Here is a 17294-nt window from a genome sequence, read left to right as displayed (position 1 = left end):
AGAACGTCATTCTTAGGTGTGTGTTGTTAAAAGAACGTCATTCTTAGGTGTGTGTTGTTAAAAGAACGTCATTCTTAGGTGTGTGTTGTTAAAAGAACGTCATTCTTAGGTGTGTGTTGTTAAAAGAACGTCATTCTTAGGTGTGTGTTGTTAAAAGAACACACACCTAAGAATGACGTTGATTGATAGTATCACAAATGCCCAGAAACTCCAGGCCTTACCAATTCCCAAGGGAGTAAAGGGAGTAGAACTATGTGTTAGCAGAGGCACTCGTTACTGACCTTTATCAATTGAATAGAGAACAGGTATACCAGTGTTTCCCGCTCTGTCAACAGCCCGCACAGAAATGTTCATCCTGGCCCCGGACTGCGATATGGGCTGTGTGCTCTGGTAGCCACCCCAGCAGGGTACAAATGATGTCGTTGGGTTGTCCCTGACATCATGACTGTAGCATTCATACATGCAGTTAGCCTCGTCACATGTGAATGCCAGAACAGCCCGGTCCGTCTTGTCCACAGCAGCTAGTATAGACGTCATCACTGGTGGTCTTGTATCTACATGTATTGCAGGACAATATGAACAACATAACTGAATACCGGACACCACCGGCACTTAGCCAGATTGTGCGAACACAGCCTGTGTGCGACACTATCACTCGTTCTGGACAGTCCCTTACCAATTCACCACTTAACTCAGCACTGCATGTTGGAATTACAACCTGTATGGAAAAACGACACTGTTCTCGTGCATATCGGATACAAATACCACAGCTAGGAGAAACCTTACCCACACTCCAAGTGTAGCTGGCAGCAGAATAGTTGCGTCCTTGCAATGTCACGGGAATTATGACCAACGTGTGTGGACCTTCCTCCATCATTATGGCAGTCCAAGGACTCGAGCAGCTGGTTGCCATTGGTGCATCATCATATCGACACATGAACGACAACGTGTCCTTCTTCGGATTGAAGTCCGGTGGCATGGGACTCAGGTCGAACCAGATCTTGGCTGTGCGGCTGTTTGTGACCCCTATGGGTGCGGTGTGGATTACCAGTGCTGGATTACCTGGGCCATACAGAAGTCAGAGCATGTGACAACTTGAATGATGGCACATGTATCCAACACACCACACACATACACACACACACACTCACAGAATAATCACGGACTGCCTTATGATGATGATGTACCTCATCACAGTACACGACAAGGATGAAATTTAAATCCAGCCGGTCTGTCTATTCCTTGAAGCATCCATGACACCGTGTGCATGCGGCTGCTAAGCAGCACAACAGTCTACCCATGCACAGCGCTGGACAGTGAATGACCGATGTACAACTCCGAGTTGCAATGAAACTTCCTGTCCTTGCTGTGTGAAAAAGCTCTGCTCCGGGGCGTAGAACAGTCTTTGACCAGTGGAGAAACTTACAAGTACGTGCAAGAGTATATAACCCCCCCCCCCCCCCCCCCCCCAAGAGTGTGCAACTCCTGGTACCCTTCTATGGGGTACGCCGACGGCGAAAACTCACATCACGTGGTGTAGTGTCGCAGTTGTACGTTTCCAGCCCGTTTTTAGCGAGCAGAGTAATAAAAAAGCACTCTCTGACAGAAACTCACTGCGGATATGCAAATCCCCAGCATGATCATGGCAGATATTCGGATTGCGCGCACGCTATCCTTCGTTTGTACATACACTCATACCTCGGTTATCCGGACCCCGAAGTTACGGGCACTTCGGTCTACCGGGCACCCTGGGGGCAAGTTTCAGTGGAAATATTACCACTCCTTTGTCACTTTGTGTGGAAAAAGTGACGTCACATGCCGTGTTCTGTGCACACTTGTGCACTTTCCCCATCAAGATGTATATGATTCGGAGTTACGGACATTTCAAAGTTACGGGCAGTGCAAGGTCCCGGACTGCCCGGATAAACGAGGTATGAGTGTAGTACGAATGAATCTGAGACACGTGATGTGAGTTTTCGCCGTCAGAGACCCCATATGCAGAGTTGCACACTCTTGGGGGGTTATATACTCTTGGTACGTGTTTGTGTACAGCACAAGTATGTACAGTACGTGAACTACTTACCACTCATGGTTGGCGTTTGACTAACAGTGTCCGCTGCTTGTACTCGCACCTCAATCGGATAGTGTTCACTAACCATCAAAGCCTGCCGAGGCCATAACATAATAGAGATAGAGACTGTGAAGATGTTTTCAATGGATTTTAAACATGGATGAAGTTGCCAATCCCCCCACTAAGATTGGCCGGGTTACCACTGGCTCGGAGAGCATTGAGCATTTGCAAATCGTTAAACCATAGCCTCGTCACACTTTCAACTCTTACAGCAGAGCTTACACCCATGACATCATTCTATAATAATTATGCTTTGTATGGAGTAGCAAATCGGTGCTTGCAATGTCACTCCATACAAAAGATGATGAAACTGTTGCTGTTTGCTATTTTGCGTACCGCATGTGTACAAAACCAGGTGCATCATTTTTTTAAATTTGTTGTAGCACTAGTTGGAGATGAAAACAAGTCCATACCTCGTCGGTTGTCAGTGCATATGCAAGGTCGAATCGGAACACGGCCGCTGAGGAAGCTACAATCGACTGTATCATAGCCTGACCACTTGCTACAAATCTGAAACAGATACAGCAGAAAGTCGACATGTGTACTATTGTGGGTTGTAGTACATATACATTTTTGGAGCATGAAATTCTCACTTACGAGCATACGCGTGATGCTAGTTTGAAGTACACACAGCAGAAACAATGTTTCATCCAGCATTATAATAATGCCAATATTATTAAAATTGAGTTGGATACTGAGCCAATAAATATAATTAAAATAGATGAAATCACATGGAAACGAGTTATGAAGCAACTATCCACAACTGTAACGAGATAATAAGCAGTCAGAAAGTGCGATAACAGGGCACAAAAGTTGACAAAACGGACAAGTTACTGTGACATTCAACGACCTGAGACCTAGCTCTCACACACCTCCGGTGCGCAAACCAACAGCCTTCCAGCTTGTTGGAGGTGTGTGAGAGCTAGGTCTCAGGTCGTTGAATGTCACAGTAACATGTCAGTTTAGTGCCCTGTTATCGCACTTTCTGACTGCTTATTATCTCGTTACAGTCGTGGATAGTTGCTTCATAACTATGAACACCCATTCCCAAAGCACTGCAAAGGACCGAAGCAATTCTTTTACGTACAACATTTGGGCAATATTGCCATCGTCAGGTACGAATGAAACAGTGATGCCACGCAGCCCAAAAAAGCAGGCAAAATTAAGGCTTCAACCGGCGTGACATTTACACATGGCTGGTGCACACTGGTACTGAAGCTAATATTACCTCTTTGGCAGTTTCTGGTGTCATGTGTTGATGTTAACCAATGTATCGTGCTCCTACATCATCTTGGAAATCATATTGTAAATCACCCCCAGGCAGTGGATGGCTGGATGGCTCCGGAAGACTTAGAACATGTTCAAAGTGTGGGTGCAAAAGAGTTGTTTTAGTTGTAGAGACCATTGCTGCTCCAGGCAGTAAAGTAAAGTATTTTGGCATTTTTTTCTCTCGTATTTTAATCGTACTCAAACCATATGCAAGTACATGTAATCTCTGGCTGCACCGGGTGTTCAGGTTCGACCTCAACTAACTGAACTGCTACTGATCTGCATGATATCAGTCGCCATGTATCTGACTTTGCATTGTTGTCACTACCTACATGTAGTGCACTGTTAGCTGTGTTTTAGGCCAAGTAAAAAAAATCCTAGTTTATCGTCCCCGCCCGCCCCATTTTTCGAGGCCGCCCGGAATTTATTTTTATTTTTTAAATCTAGAATTTTGCCAAAAAGCTTGATTTTTTACGTCGGCTAAGGCTTGAAAACACAGCTTCGTCTTTCTGCCGAAAGTCCGTCTTCATCCTGTCGAGACCTCGACAGTTTTCCGTTCTTTCCGTAGTTGCGACTTTGTTGAGAAGCGACATGCCGTTTGTTTTGCTGCAAATCCGTCGCGGGTTGAAAGTTCTGAAGTCCTGGTATGGCTGTGTTGTCTCTGCGTCTTCAACTCTCTCGGACATTTTCACCCAGTTCAGCGCTGGCGAGTTGGACCATGGGGAGCGCCTTGAGGAGAGCGACGTTGTCTCTTGTGTCCAAGCTAGTGTTGGCGACACAAAGCAAGAACTATAGTAGTCTGTAGCACATCAAAAAATAAAAAATAAAAATAAAATCCGCCCTCCCTCCCCGATTTTTGTGAAAAAAAGGACGATAAACTGGGATTTTATTTTACTTGGCCTTAGTGTCGCGCGGTATCTGCGTGTCACGTGTTTATTGCTTTGCGCGGGCTTGTCCATACTTTGAGTGAGTGGTGAGTTTGTGCTGAGGGAGTTCTGGAGAGAGAGAGTTGGAATGACGGACATGGTTTTTCGAGTGGTTTTCCCTTTTGATATTGTCTTGTAGTATTGTCTGAGATCATGATAGTCTTAGTAAGAGATATCTCAGAACCCATCCAGTTGTTGTCTAACAGTCTGCGAACGAGCGAGCCCGACTCAACATTGGCGCAGTGAACAGGATTTGGCACTCGTTCCGAAAATCTGACTGACGACGGCGACAACAATGGCATCGAAAGTCCGCGTATCTGTCAAGCTGGACTTAGATCACGAACTCGGCCATGACCATGACCAGACGTGGAGAAGTCAACTGGACATCGGCTTCCAGCTCCACGAGGTGACCAACAAGAAGAAGCAGTACCTGGCCGCGGCGGCGAATCTAGGAGAAAATGCAAGCTACTATTTGTGGCAGAAATTTCCCACGATCCCTGAGGCAGACGACCCGTTCGCGGAACTAATTGGGCTCTTCGATGAGTATTTTGGAAGCCAGCGCAGCACGGATGCCAGGCTTGCTGAGCTGTTCTCCATTGAGCAGCAGCCTAGGGAATCGATTCAGGCGTTTCGGGTCCGAATCGAGAAAGAGATGAGAGTATGCAATCTCACTCCAGGAGCTGACCTAAAAGATGTACTCGGCACAGTCGCCGTACATTTGTTTGCACGTGGCCTGTCTGTGAAAGCGGCCCGGAAGAGTGTGTTACAAGAGGGAGGCAAGGACCTGACGGCTGCAGCCAAGCGAGCTCAAGCAGTTGTGTTGGCGCGCGAGACGCCAGCCAAGGAAGTCGAGGTCAGCTACGCCGCTCCCCAGACACAAGGCCGACCCAGCCTTCCATACACCAGTAACCCCGCTTGTGGGTACTGCGGAGCGACGCACCCACCGGGAAAGCGGCACTGTCCGGCGGCCGACGCCGTGTGCAACCAGTGTGGACGGAAAGGGCATTTCGGGCAAGTCTGCCGTTCCGGCGCAGCGAAGCCCAAGCCGAAAGGCCAGTACCTGGGCACGAAGCCAGGGATGACGGCCAGCCTGGCCATGGCAAATGATACCCGACCAGCAGCAACGCCATCGTCCAGAAGTCAGGTGTCTTCACCGAAACTTGCGGAAATGGATGACAGCGATGACGACGACGATGCGGAATGTTTCAGCGTCTGGTCCGGGAAAACTGGATTTGTGCTTCCACTACGATCGGTAGTGCTAGATGGCAAGCACCAAAGGGCTATGCGCGTGGATTCGGCCAGCATGGTGACGGTCCTGCCTCAGTCACAAGTACCGAGCGAGTATCGGCTATCGTCATCGCCCTGCCCATTACGTCCGGTAGGAACGTCTCAGCTCAAACCTGTTGGTGTTTTCGAGGCGTGCATCACGTACAACCAGTTCACTGTACAAGAGACTATCTTTGTTGTTGACGACTCCAAGCAGCCAGTGCCGGCGCTCCTGGGCGAAGGTGTGTCACTTGCATTAGGATTGTTGGCACCACCTGTCGCTGGCATCAGCATTCATGCCGACACCGAAACTGGGACTGGACTCCAGCATGTACACAGGCAGCCGCCGCTGTGCGACAACACCTTGCAACCGAGCCCGTGTTGGCACTCTTCAACCCTACCCTGCCGACGCGCGTTGAAGTCGACGCCTCTGGTACGGGTCTAGGAGCCGTCCTCATGCAGAAGCACGACGGTGACGAGTGGCGTCCCGTGTACTATGCTAGTCGTAAACTGACTGGACCAGAAACCCGCTACGCTACGATCGAGAGAGAGGCACTGGCGATAGTCTGGGGCCTGCAGCGTTTCCGCAGTTTCATCACCAGCCTTTCCGTGACAGTGTTGTCGGATCACAAACCACTTCTGCAAGTATTTGACCGTGCATACAACTTGTCAGCCGCCAGTGTACGGGTGCAACGGCTCATCCTGAAGGTGCAAGACCTTCACTACCAAGTCCCAGGGCCTGCTGGAGAGCCGGGTCAGCCGGGTCACGCGCCCGGCTGGGGAACTGCACGACCTGGCTGAACAGATAACACCGGGTCCTGTCTGACTCGGCTGAAAAATGTCTCAAACTGACAATGGATTCCTAAAAAACCGCTATTTTACGACTCGCGGACCCCATCTGTTGCAAATCTAGCGCAACCGTACACACTACAGTCTACAAGCGACAGAAACTCGGCTAGGGTCAACTGGGGTCAACTGGTTCGAGCGCGATCTGGCCAGCGGCGAGCAGGAAGTAAGGACATTCAAAGTCGATGGGGCAGGCAGTCAAAAGCGTAACTTTGGCTATAGCTTTTGACACAGGTGCAAGTTTTCAGCCGACTGGTGATTTGGACGATGGAGCCCACAGCGAAGAGAAAAAGAACTCACGCTTTCCAAGACACTTGGAAGAATGGTCGACCCTGGCTGGACTACGACCATGCCAGTCTATCCATGTCATACGCTTTGTGCAAGACGCATTTCTAAAGGAAGATGAGCGGCGGTGGATTACGTGGCGATGTTCTCTAAAATTTCCGGTTTCCGGATAATAAATTCGCCTTTCTGTTTTCCTGCGTTTTGAGCAGGCTTTTGGTTGTTTTCTGCCGGATGATCTGACCCGGCTTGACCCGGCTGGCCTGCATGCGCCAGGTACACTCTGACCGGGCTGTGTTGAATGTCTAGAGCAGGCCCTGAGTCCAGTTCCGCCCTGGCAGGTTCAACGTGCTAGCCGATGCTCTGTCACGTTTCCCGACCGAACCAGCAGACACCAGTTTCCTGGTCGTGCAAGCGATCTCCTGTGCTGACGGTCTACTACCTGATCAACGACGCAAGATAGCCGCCAAGACAGCCCAGGACGAGACGCTATGTGCAGTGCGCCAAGCTCTCCTGACTGACAAATGGCCGTCGACCTCCGCAGTGGCACCGTACCGTGGTCTTCGCCACGAGTTGAGTGTATGGCCGTACCCTAAGACTGACGACTTTGTCATATTGCGAGGGGAGAGGTTAGTCATCCCAGAGTGTTGTGTGCCGGAGGTACTCGAGCTGGCACATGATGGGCATCCCGGCATCCCGAAAACCAAGTCACGCCTGCAGGAGTCAGTGTGGTGGCCTGGTTGGGCCAATGCAGCGAAGCGGCACGTGCAAAGCTGCGAGCCATGTGCGCTCGAAGCTCGACCGACAAAGGTACCTCTGCAGCCCAGAGAGCTACCACCACGGCCCTGGCACACGGTTGCCATTGACGTCTTCTACTATGGTGGAAAGGCGTTTCTGAGTGTGATGGATTTGTACTCCCGCTATCCACTCGTTGCAGAACTAACCGGTGAGACGTCCTCGCGGGTGGTGACAGCGCTTCGCGCTATGTTCACCATGTTCGGGTATCCAGTGCGCGTCATCTCGGACAACGGTCCCCAGTTCGTCAGTGCAGAGACCGCAGCCCAGCTTCGTGACTGGGGCATCCAGCACGAGCGTATTGTCCCGTACACCCCAAGGCAAAACCCGGTAGAGCGTTTGCACCAGACACTCAAGCGCCATCTCAGAAAGTCATCGCAGGCGTCCCTCAAGCGAGCGATGCAAGAGTCGCTCGGTACCCTCCGCTCCACGGTGAATGCCACCACAGGGCATGCTCCGGCAGATCTGTTCCTGCGCGGTGGATTCCGCACGCAGTTGAAAGCTCTGCGCTGCCCCGGTTCAGAATCTGAGGAAGAGGACGATGACGAACTGGATGAAGCCGTTAGAGTGCGAGAAGCTGCAGTGAAGGCCTCTGTCAAGGACAGGTATGACACACGGTATCACACCGCTCCACGTCACTTGGCCGAAAGTGACGCAGTCTTTGTACAGCAAGCCTCCGGCGCGACAGAGAGAGCCACAGTGTTAGAGGCTAATGCTCATGAAGCCACCGTCGAGACCGAGGGTGGTGCCGTCCAGCGCCGTCATCTTGATCAGGTGAAGCCGTGCCGCGCTACGCCCGCCTCAGCGGACACCGAAGTTCCCATGCCGGTCCAGGAAGCGACCAATGTCACAACGCATCGATCCGACTGAGCCAAGAAGCAGCCTGATAGGCTCAACCTGTAAACTGCTAGTCCCTCCTGCTTTGAAAGAAGGGGAGGTATGTTGAGGTTCGACCTCAACTAACTGAACTGCTACTGATCTGCATGATATCAGTCGCCATGTATCTGACTTTGCATTGTTGTCACTACCTACGTGTAGTGCACTGTTAGCTGTGTTTTAGTGTCGCGCGGTATCTGCGTGTCACGTGTTTATTGCTTTGCGCGGGCTTGTCCATACTTTGAGTGAGTGGTGAGTTTGTGCTGAGGGAGTTCTGGAGAGAGAGAGTTGGAATGACGGACATGGTTTTTCGAGTGGTTTTCCCTTTTGATATTGTCTTGTAGTATTGTCTGAGATCATGATAGTCTAAGTAAGAGATATCTCAGAACCCATCCAGTTGTTGTCTAACAGTCTGCGAACGAGCGAGCCCGACTCAACACCGGGGCTGCCCGGGAGCCTAGTCATCTATGCGAGTCCACCCTAAGACTAAGACGCTGCTGTCTGAGAACCAACACTGCTACTACTCGGTATGGAATACAGGCCGTACCGGTCCAAAGCACATGCACACACACACACACACACAGGCCGTACCGGTCCAAAGCACATGCACACACACACACACAGGCCATACCGGTCCAAAGCACATGCACACACACACAGGCCGTACCGGTCCAAAGCACATGCACACACACACAGGCCGTACCGGTCCAAAGCACATGATGTTGATCTTGTTGTGGTCGTATCCGCTGAACGGGTCAACAGCCACTTGTAGCCACTACCCCTATCAGTCCACAGCAAGATCTTCTGCCAATTTTCCGATGGAAATGACCTATCACACGCATGTGCGTCACATCCACACGTGCACACATACACACACACACACACACACACACACACACACGTACACACACACACGCATGCACGCACGCACACAGTCACACACACACACACATAATGATAATAAATAAATAAAAACACAGTGCACTTGCAACTATTATTCTTAGCAGGAGAGTATCCTGACTGGCTCGTGGTAAGCCTTTGAAGCAGACAGTTGACAATTGTTGTCACAAAACTGATAGGGTCTTGCTACAGTGAGCCAAGGCCAGATGTGTTGCATTGACAATTCCTGGAACTACTTGATGTGTTGCATTGACAATTTCTGGAACTACTTGATGTGTTGCAGTGACAATTCCTGGAACTACTTGATGTGTTGCATTGACAATTCCTGGAACTACTTGATGTGTTGCATTGACAATTTCTGGAACTACTTGATGTGTTGCATTGACAATTCCTGGAACTACTTGATGTGTTGCATTGACAGTCCTGGAACTACTTGCAATGCATCTACTCCATCATGTACTATGCTAGGATAAGACAGTATGCATAGGCACGTACATGCAATCAGCATTCAGATTGCCCATCAGCAATACGTCGGGCACCGGACTGCCCTGCTGACTGAAGTGAAACTTGGCTTGTTGGATAACCAAAGGGAGTTCTTGAATCATGGCTAAGTTCTTGACCGGATCACTGCTTGTGTGCGCAGATATGCACAAGAAATCACGTACCCCTGGGCATCAAACACACACACGCGCACACACACGCACACATACACACACACGCACACATATACATACGCACACATACACACACACGCACGCACACATACACAAGTCCAATAGCATTCCTTACTTTGGTGCGTGCATTTTACGTCATGCATTGTCGATGCTTTTAAAATGTACGAGTACATACCGATACCACACACGCCACTGTCCAAATGGCTAGCAAATATTAAGCAAGACGGTGCAATTCAAATGACCAGTGATTATTGTGTGTCTGGTATACTCGTAGTATCAAGAGGCCAGCAAAGGTGCATCTTACCCACTTGGACTGGGCCCACTAACCAAGGGTAAGCAAAGTTCATGGCTTGGGCTTTGTAAGGAATACAATCACCGTCAAAGGACCAATGCATAGAAGACAAACTCATATATGTTCGTGACATATGGACACAGGAACTAGAACAAGTTCTGGTACACCTACAGAGCTATCTACCATAGTCACAGTCAAGTATTCTAGGTGTGGTGTCTGCTGTACAACGGCAGCCATTGACAGTCTGAACCCATGGAACAAACAGCGATCTTCCCGGAAAATTCCAGCACTGACCTCTCTCCCCCCCCCCACATTTCCCCCAATAGCGGTTTTGTTGCCTGTGTTAAAAACTTGGTCACACACACAGCTCACATGAGGTCGAGGGGACTTGGAGATATTAGGTTTTGTTTGCAACAGCAATGGGAAAAAGAGCTAAAGCAGTCACAAGAGGCTAAATAAGGGGCCTAGGTAGCTAGGGCAAATATGCATGATAAGACTTCAGTTACCCAGGTCAACGGATATTATGGGAAAGGGGGATCATGTGTGGGGTCAATGAGGGGTCAAAAGTTGGAGAATCGGGGAGCAGAAAAAGGTGCATGAGGTAATCGGAGTGTGAGTACATGTGTATGTGTGTATATGGGAGCGAGAACCTAACACCTGAAAGAGAATGTGACAGACTATGGCAACAGATATACGATAGTATTGCCAGTACTCACCCACACTGTCACTGCGCACAGGCTGAACATGCACAGCAAAAGGAGTAGTGTCAAAGGTTCCATTCCGATTGGGGTAATTCCAAGTGCCAACGATTGACACTGAAGAGCGTCTATAGCAGCCAGAAATGCAAACGTGAGAAAGAATGGTAGCCTTGTAGTGTGATCATCATTTGGATCATAGTCGTAACATCGCCACTAAGACCAAAACATCGCCACTAAGACCAAAACATCGCCACTAAGACCAAAACATCGCCACTAAGACCAAAACATCGCCACTAAGACCAAAACATCGCCACTAAGACCAAAACATCGCCACTAAGACCAAAACATCGCCACTAAGACCAAAACATCGCCACTAAGACCAAAACATCGCCACTAAGACCAAAACATCGCCACTAAGACCAAAACATCGCCACTAAGACCAAAACATCGCCACTAAGACCAAAACATCGCCACTAAGACCAAACCACATTAAAAATACCAAAGCTGTAATAACTATCACGCCGGTTTAGAATTTGTGGGCCCACTCCAGCCTGTCCAGGAGGATGGTGGGGGTGTAGAAGCGGACTTGACACCACCATGATGTGCGTGTCCGTTGAGTACCGTGTAACTTCAGGATAAAACGCGGGCCCAATTGGAGGCGCCACCGGTTTAGGTGTCCTCCTCGATTAGTTGAGAATCCACAAATCTAAATTCAACTTCAAGTGAGGGTCCCTAGTTCCACTCCTGGTGGTGATAGTCACATAATTCTTTAGATTATTTCCCATTGTCAGCTCCCTTAAACTGCATTAGATGTCTAGTTTGTGCGGTCCAAAATAAATATTGCCACTGTATACACGTGTATGAGTGCAATGTGCACTCGAGTACAATTTATGGTGTCAAACGTGAGGTGGATGATGACATTCGCATTGCCAGATACCACTCCTGACCGTCTTCTATACACTATAGTGATGTCATGGTCTAGCATTGCATGCAAAACAACTGCCCCAGGAGGCTTCCGTCAGTACTCACAGCAGAGGTAAAAAGGGATTCCCTACAAGACCCTGAGCTTTCCATCAAACTCTATAGTCCACGTTGTAGAAACAAGCATGCTAATGAAGAGTGGGAAAAGATGTGTTGGGATGTTTCTAATTTTTTTCGTTGTGGTACCCAAAATTGCATGGCACCCAAAATTGCAATTACATCGGTTAAAATACCTGTAAAAGAATACAAGCTGTTCTTCTGCACCTCTACCACCGAGAGCCACACTGTATATACTGGCAGTTCCATTTCCATTGGTATTGATAGCTCTCCTGCAAAAAGATCAAATCCATAACACACACACACACGCACACAAGCACACGGATGCAGGTACACACACACACACACACACACACACACACACACACACACACACACACACACACACACACACACACACACACACCATGTACCATGTATACACCCGTCGCAAGAGAAGCACGCAAATCTGCAAATGCACTGGATGTGCACCCACAGATTTTCTCTTATACGTTATAGCAACGATAGCCAACAAGATCTGAATGAGACAGATCAAGGCTTGCGCCAGATAACTGTCTAATCCACACAACTGGCGAAGCCATGTGAATCGACCACCAATGCACACCTGGTCTACACCACACAGAGTACATCGGCATAAAACGGCCAAGAAAGTTACCTATGCACACCCTACACTTCCTGGGGTAACCAGTATAGACAGCACGTTGCTTTGATAGAAGCAGACACTAGATGCACTGGTACCTTGAAGTAACGTTAGTTACTTTACCAACCAGCCTCGGCTACTGAGTACTGGGAACCCAGAGCCAACAGACATACCAACAACCTCAGCCATGAAAGCTATTATAGTAACGACACACTGGATTGTGGAGCCGAAACTAGTCCAACTTCCAAATGCTTTGGCAAGAAGGTAGCCTTCCAACAGGTTGGACACACACACACACACACACACACACACACACACATACACATACACATACACACACACTCTCTTCAGTTCAGTCACCCCTCTTGTAGTTCATTCATACAGGGAGTAGGAGTGGGTGGGTGATTCTTAGGGAGAGTCCCATAACATCAGCATGGGAATGATTCTGGAAAATCAAGCACCTGTCACCTGTTTCAGCTATCTTCCCAAGCCACAAACAAGATTTGAGGTGTGAAGCAAACTAATCATTTGATTACACGTACAACTAACAAGACCGCAATATGAATCAATACATCAAGAGCACTCCATAAGGCAAGTATGGAATACTCTGTACAAGCTGGTGCATGCAACAAGCCAAAAACCACAGACAAGATTATTGGGGTGTACTTGTGCATAATACCGTGTCTACAAGAACTATTCTAGCTCAAAATGTGTATCATTTTCTGCATGACAATTGACAGGTACTAGGTACACAACTTCACAAGGTAACAGTGCGTGCAATGCCCCCCCCCCCCCCCCCCCCCCCCTCTAGAAGTCATGTACATGTACAAGGAACATCCAAGGCCTGGGAAACTGTGTGACACTGTGTGACACTGTACAGTTGAAATGATCATGTGTATGGATACGGTGAATGAAGGGAGTACACTCAACTCAAGGCAGCTACACCAGGCTCAGCCTTTCATAGCTTTCAAAACCACAGCGCCAGACTCCAGAGAGAGAGAGTTGACTGGGGAGCCAAGACCACAACAAGACAAGAACGGAGAATAGAGAGACTTGAAGATAGCACCAGACTAGATTTCTACAGCTTTGAACTGGACCCACCGTCACGAGTAAAAACGTTGTTCAGCACCAGTCTAGTATAGTACAATCAGGTACAAGTATATGTAAGTAAGTATCGCATGCCTGCTTGTGTCTGTTCTGTCTGCCCTGCTGGCTGGGCTTTTCACAACAGTATGACAGTAAAGGCTCTTGGATAGGACAATGTAGTATATTGTAGCAGAGTACAAGTACAAGTACGCACAAACACTAGTAACAGTCCCGAATGATCCTGACACACACACACAATCATACAAATTGATAATTGTCTTGAAGTCCTGCAAGGCTATCAAACCCACTTGGAGAGCTTGTGATGCACCCACCTGAATAGCAGTACACCTGCTGGCATGGCCGCCCAGCAGCAAAGGGCAGAACACATACAGTCATGTACTTGCAGCTGTAGCACCTTCTACACCATGTTGCCAAGTGGGCATATAGACACATGTAGACACATGGGACATTGCCACTTCCTAGAACACGCCACCACTATCCCCATGCCCATGGATTTTTTCGGCATCAACCATGCTGATGTGTTTGTTATACCGTCATGTTCATACAGACACACTACCCAATATTACAGGTGGAATCCTGATAATTCGAATATGGCTTAATTCGAACATACCGCTTGATTAGAAGTTTTTCCAGGACCGATTTCTATCAATACGATTCCCACATAAACATTTCTGATAATTCGAACCTCGAACTGGATATGTCCGGTTAATTAGAAGTCCCACAGATTCCACTTACATAGAAAACACGTGGGATTTGTGCTGATAATTCGAAGTTAGCAAAGTGTAATTCGAAGTTCACTGTACACTGTACTGGTCAGTTCAGTTTGCATGAGCAGGCTGTGCCGGTCAGTTCAGTATCCGTGAAATCTGTGTCTAAGATCCATAGCGCAACTCTGGGTGACCATGAGAGCATTTTGACATACATATTGTGTTGTGGGTTCATGTTTGGATAATTAGAATGTCCGGATAGTTAGAAGTTGTTTCCTGGCATTTTGAGGTTCGAATTATCAGGATTCCACCTGTACAAGGATAGATCACCACTAAGGGAAAGCATTATGTTTCAAGAATGCCAGGGTCGGATGTGATATAAGTCGTGCCAACTAACTTGCCTTCTTGTCTACCAGTGGCCACATCGCAGTCAACCCATATTGGAAAAAGTCCATTTTGAAAGGGCCCCTGTCCGAAAAGGTGGTATGCCTCCCAGCGCAATAATTGAAGATCCTGCTGGCAGGAAGGAGAGCTCCAACGTTACTAGCAACTTCTTCAAATAGTTTGTATTGTAGTGATCAGGTTACAGTCATCTCTCCCTGATGTTACTATTACTAGTATTAGACATTACTCATTAGCATCATCATTAGGGCTGAAACGATCGTGGATTTTCACGTATCGATTACTCTTTAGCTTAACGATCGAGTAATCGATTATAATCGTTAGCAAATAGTGTCATAATTCTGTGCAAACATTACTCTGTTTCCACAAACAAATATGCATTAGTGAAAGGGTAGCTCCGAAACATGGCAGTTTTGAAGTCAATTTAACCTCAGAACATGAACCATACCCCTGGCAATTGCATACTCCCAGCGGAAACTGATTCAAACTTCTTAAAACGAGGGTTTACAGTACTTTCTGGACACAAATTTAAAAAACGCAAAATAATCGAAATCAGTAATCTAAACGATTGCTCGATCGTTAGAGTTATCAAACGAGTACTCGATTATTTGGTATAATCGTTTCAGCCCTAATCATCATACTACGGGGGGGGGGGGGAGGGAGTAAACGTGTACTTTAGTGCCCCCAGGTCGTCGGATGTCTCGTACTAAAAAATGTAGTATTCAGGTGATTTCAGCACTAAAATGACCACACTGTACAATGTATATCAGTGTTGTGCTTAGTGCCATAATTACAATGTATATGGGGGGGGGGGGGCGCTAAAGTACAGGTTTACCCATACTACCATCATGACGACATGAGTATCACTATCACTACTTTGCCTCCCCTGTTACTGGGTTTGATGTGTCAGAGGAACGGAAGAGCACATCATTACCCCTACAAGGATTCTGTGTGCGCAGGTTGCTCCAGCCACTGAATGACAGGCTATGCTGGCGACCAAGCAAATGGGGCGTTCTACAAAAATCATCTTGCGTAAAGCCTATGCCTGGCCCATGGGGGTAGAGTTACAAACAACGCAACGACGGGTTACGTGATTTAGATCAGTGTTCGCTGCTTTGTGCGCAGCCCAAGCCCGTGCGCGGGTACTGATGTAGTGCTAAACTGTCCATCATGCAGCGCGCGCGGTGCATCAGCTACAAGCCAGCTAGGAGCGCCCAGTCACGAGTGACACTGATCGGAAATAGTCCCTGTCGGAAGAGAGGAAGCGCTGTAGTGCTGCCTGCTAACATACTCACCGGCGGCACAACAAGGACTTGGACGAGTTTCTCACACAAAGACGGCAGCACCAACCGCCACCAATACAAAACAACATGAATGCTCGGCGTTCACGAGAGCGAGGAGAAGAGCCACTAGCAACAAAACTATTAATTTTAGAACAAGTGAACTGAAGACACAAACAACGCAACCTAGCAGTAGTACTGGATCTGGTGAAGGTGATCCTTCAACCGCTCAACCCTGCAAACATGATGCACCAATCGCCGAAGAAACCTTTTTGACAATACAACACGCCCCGTGGGGTCTACAGTCAACAAAACATGCAACAGAGATGATCCAGCTCACTTGACAACGAGTAGACACACACAACTACTTCGAAGTATGATGTTTTTCTTTCACTAAACGATTACGTACCAAAAATAAAATATGACAGTAGTAGATGAGGGGCCTTGATTACTGCTGCTGGTTGTGACCAGTGGCACAACTGGTACCGTCGCCTAAGTAAAGTAGATCTACAAGGGAATATCTCAAAAAACAAAAGCCCACGAACATACATGTACAGGTATGACTGTACTCGTGAGCTAGCACCATACCTGTTGACGGAATTGAGCAGTTCCTTTGCGGTCTGGGCATCAGCAATACTTTGTACAGCCAGCACATCATAACGAGAAACAATCTGTGAGGAAACGACGTTCAAAAACATGCCTGAGCAATCGCACAACACGAAAAAAAGGCTGCCCGCTCTCAAAGCACCAACCTTAGAAAGAAGCTCATTGATTAGAGGCGAGGCAACAGCAGCAGCACTACTTCCAACATCGAGAGAGCCTATTAGCAAGGAAGCCTCGGTATAGCCTATCATGCTGCCCAAGATGGAAAGAGCGACGCCGAAACACCACCAACAAGTGGTGCTACTGAGGCGATTCATTGTGACGGGTGCTCGCCGTCACCTCCACGGACGAAACATCAGGTCATACAGTGTATTTGGCCTGATTTTGAAAAGGCGGTGGCAAGACGGCACACCGACACAGAGCGTATACACCCGACGTTGGGCACAGACCGTGCACTATACGTTCGTCAAGACCGAACAAAAAATCAACAACATCCGCTAGAACTACTTCTGACTGAAAAAAACATTCCTTCCTGCACCTCCACTGGCTCCAGTCCAGACTT

The 17294-nt window shown here is 48.2% G+C and overlaps 1 protein-coding gene across 1 annotated transcript in view; it reads right to left on the bottom strand.

The window, feature by feature from the left end:
* LOC135821658 (uncharacterized) overlaps positions 1-17294 on the bottom strand; it is a 19370-nt gene extending 2076 nt beyond the window's left edge. The window contains exons 1-10 of the mRNA XM_065334660.1: positions 16882-17294; positions 16718-16800; positions 12170-12265; positions 10974-11083; positions 9787-9958; positions 9095-9220; positions 2545-2641; positions 2084-2165; positions 787-1062; positions 282-554 (exon numbers count right to left, since the gene is read on the bottom strand). Coding sequence (XP_065190732.1) covers positions 282-554; positions 787-1062; positions 2084-2165; positions 2545-2641; positions 9095-9220; positions 9787-9958; positions 10974-11083; positions 12170-12265; positions 16718-16800; positions 16882-17049 — 1483 coding nt within the window. The 5' untranslated portion in view covers positions 17050-17294. The remainder of the gene's footprint in view (positions 1-281; positions 555-786; positions 1063-2083; positions 2166-2544; positions 2642-9094; positions 9221-9786; positions 9959-10973; positions 11084-12169; positions 12266-16717; positions 16801-16881) is intronic.

This window comes from Sycon ciliatum, chromosome 1 (assembly GCF_964019385.1).
Source record: "Sycon ciliatum chromosome 1, ocSycCili1.1, whole genome shotgun sequence".
NCBI lineage: Eukaryota > Metazoa > Porifera > Calcarea > Leucosolenida > Sycettidae > Sycon > Sycon ciliatum.
Note: the sequence above shows the minus strand (reverse complement) of the source record. Positions and strands in the feature narration are given on the sequence as shown.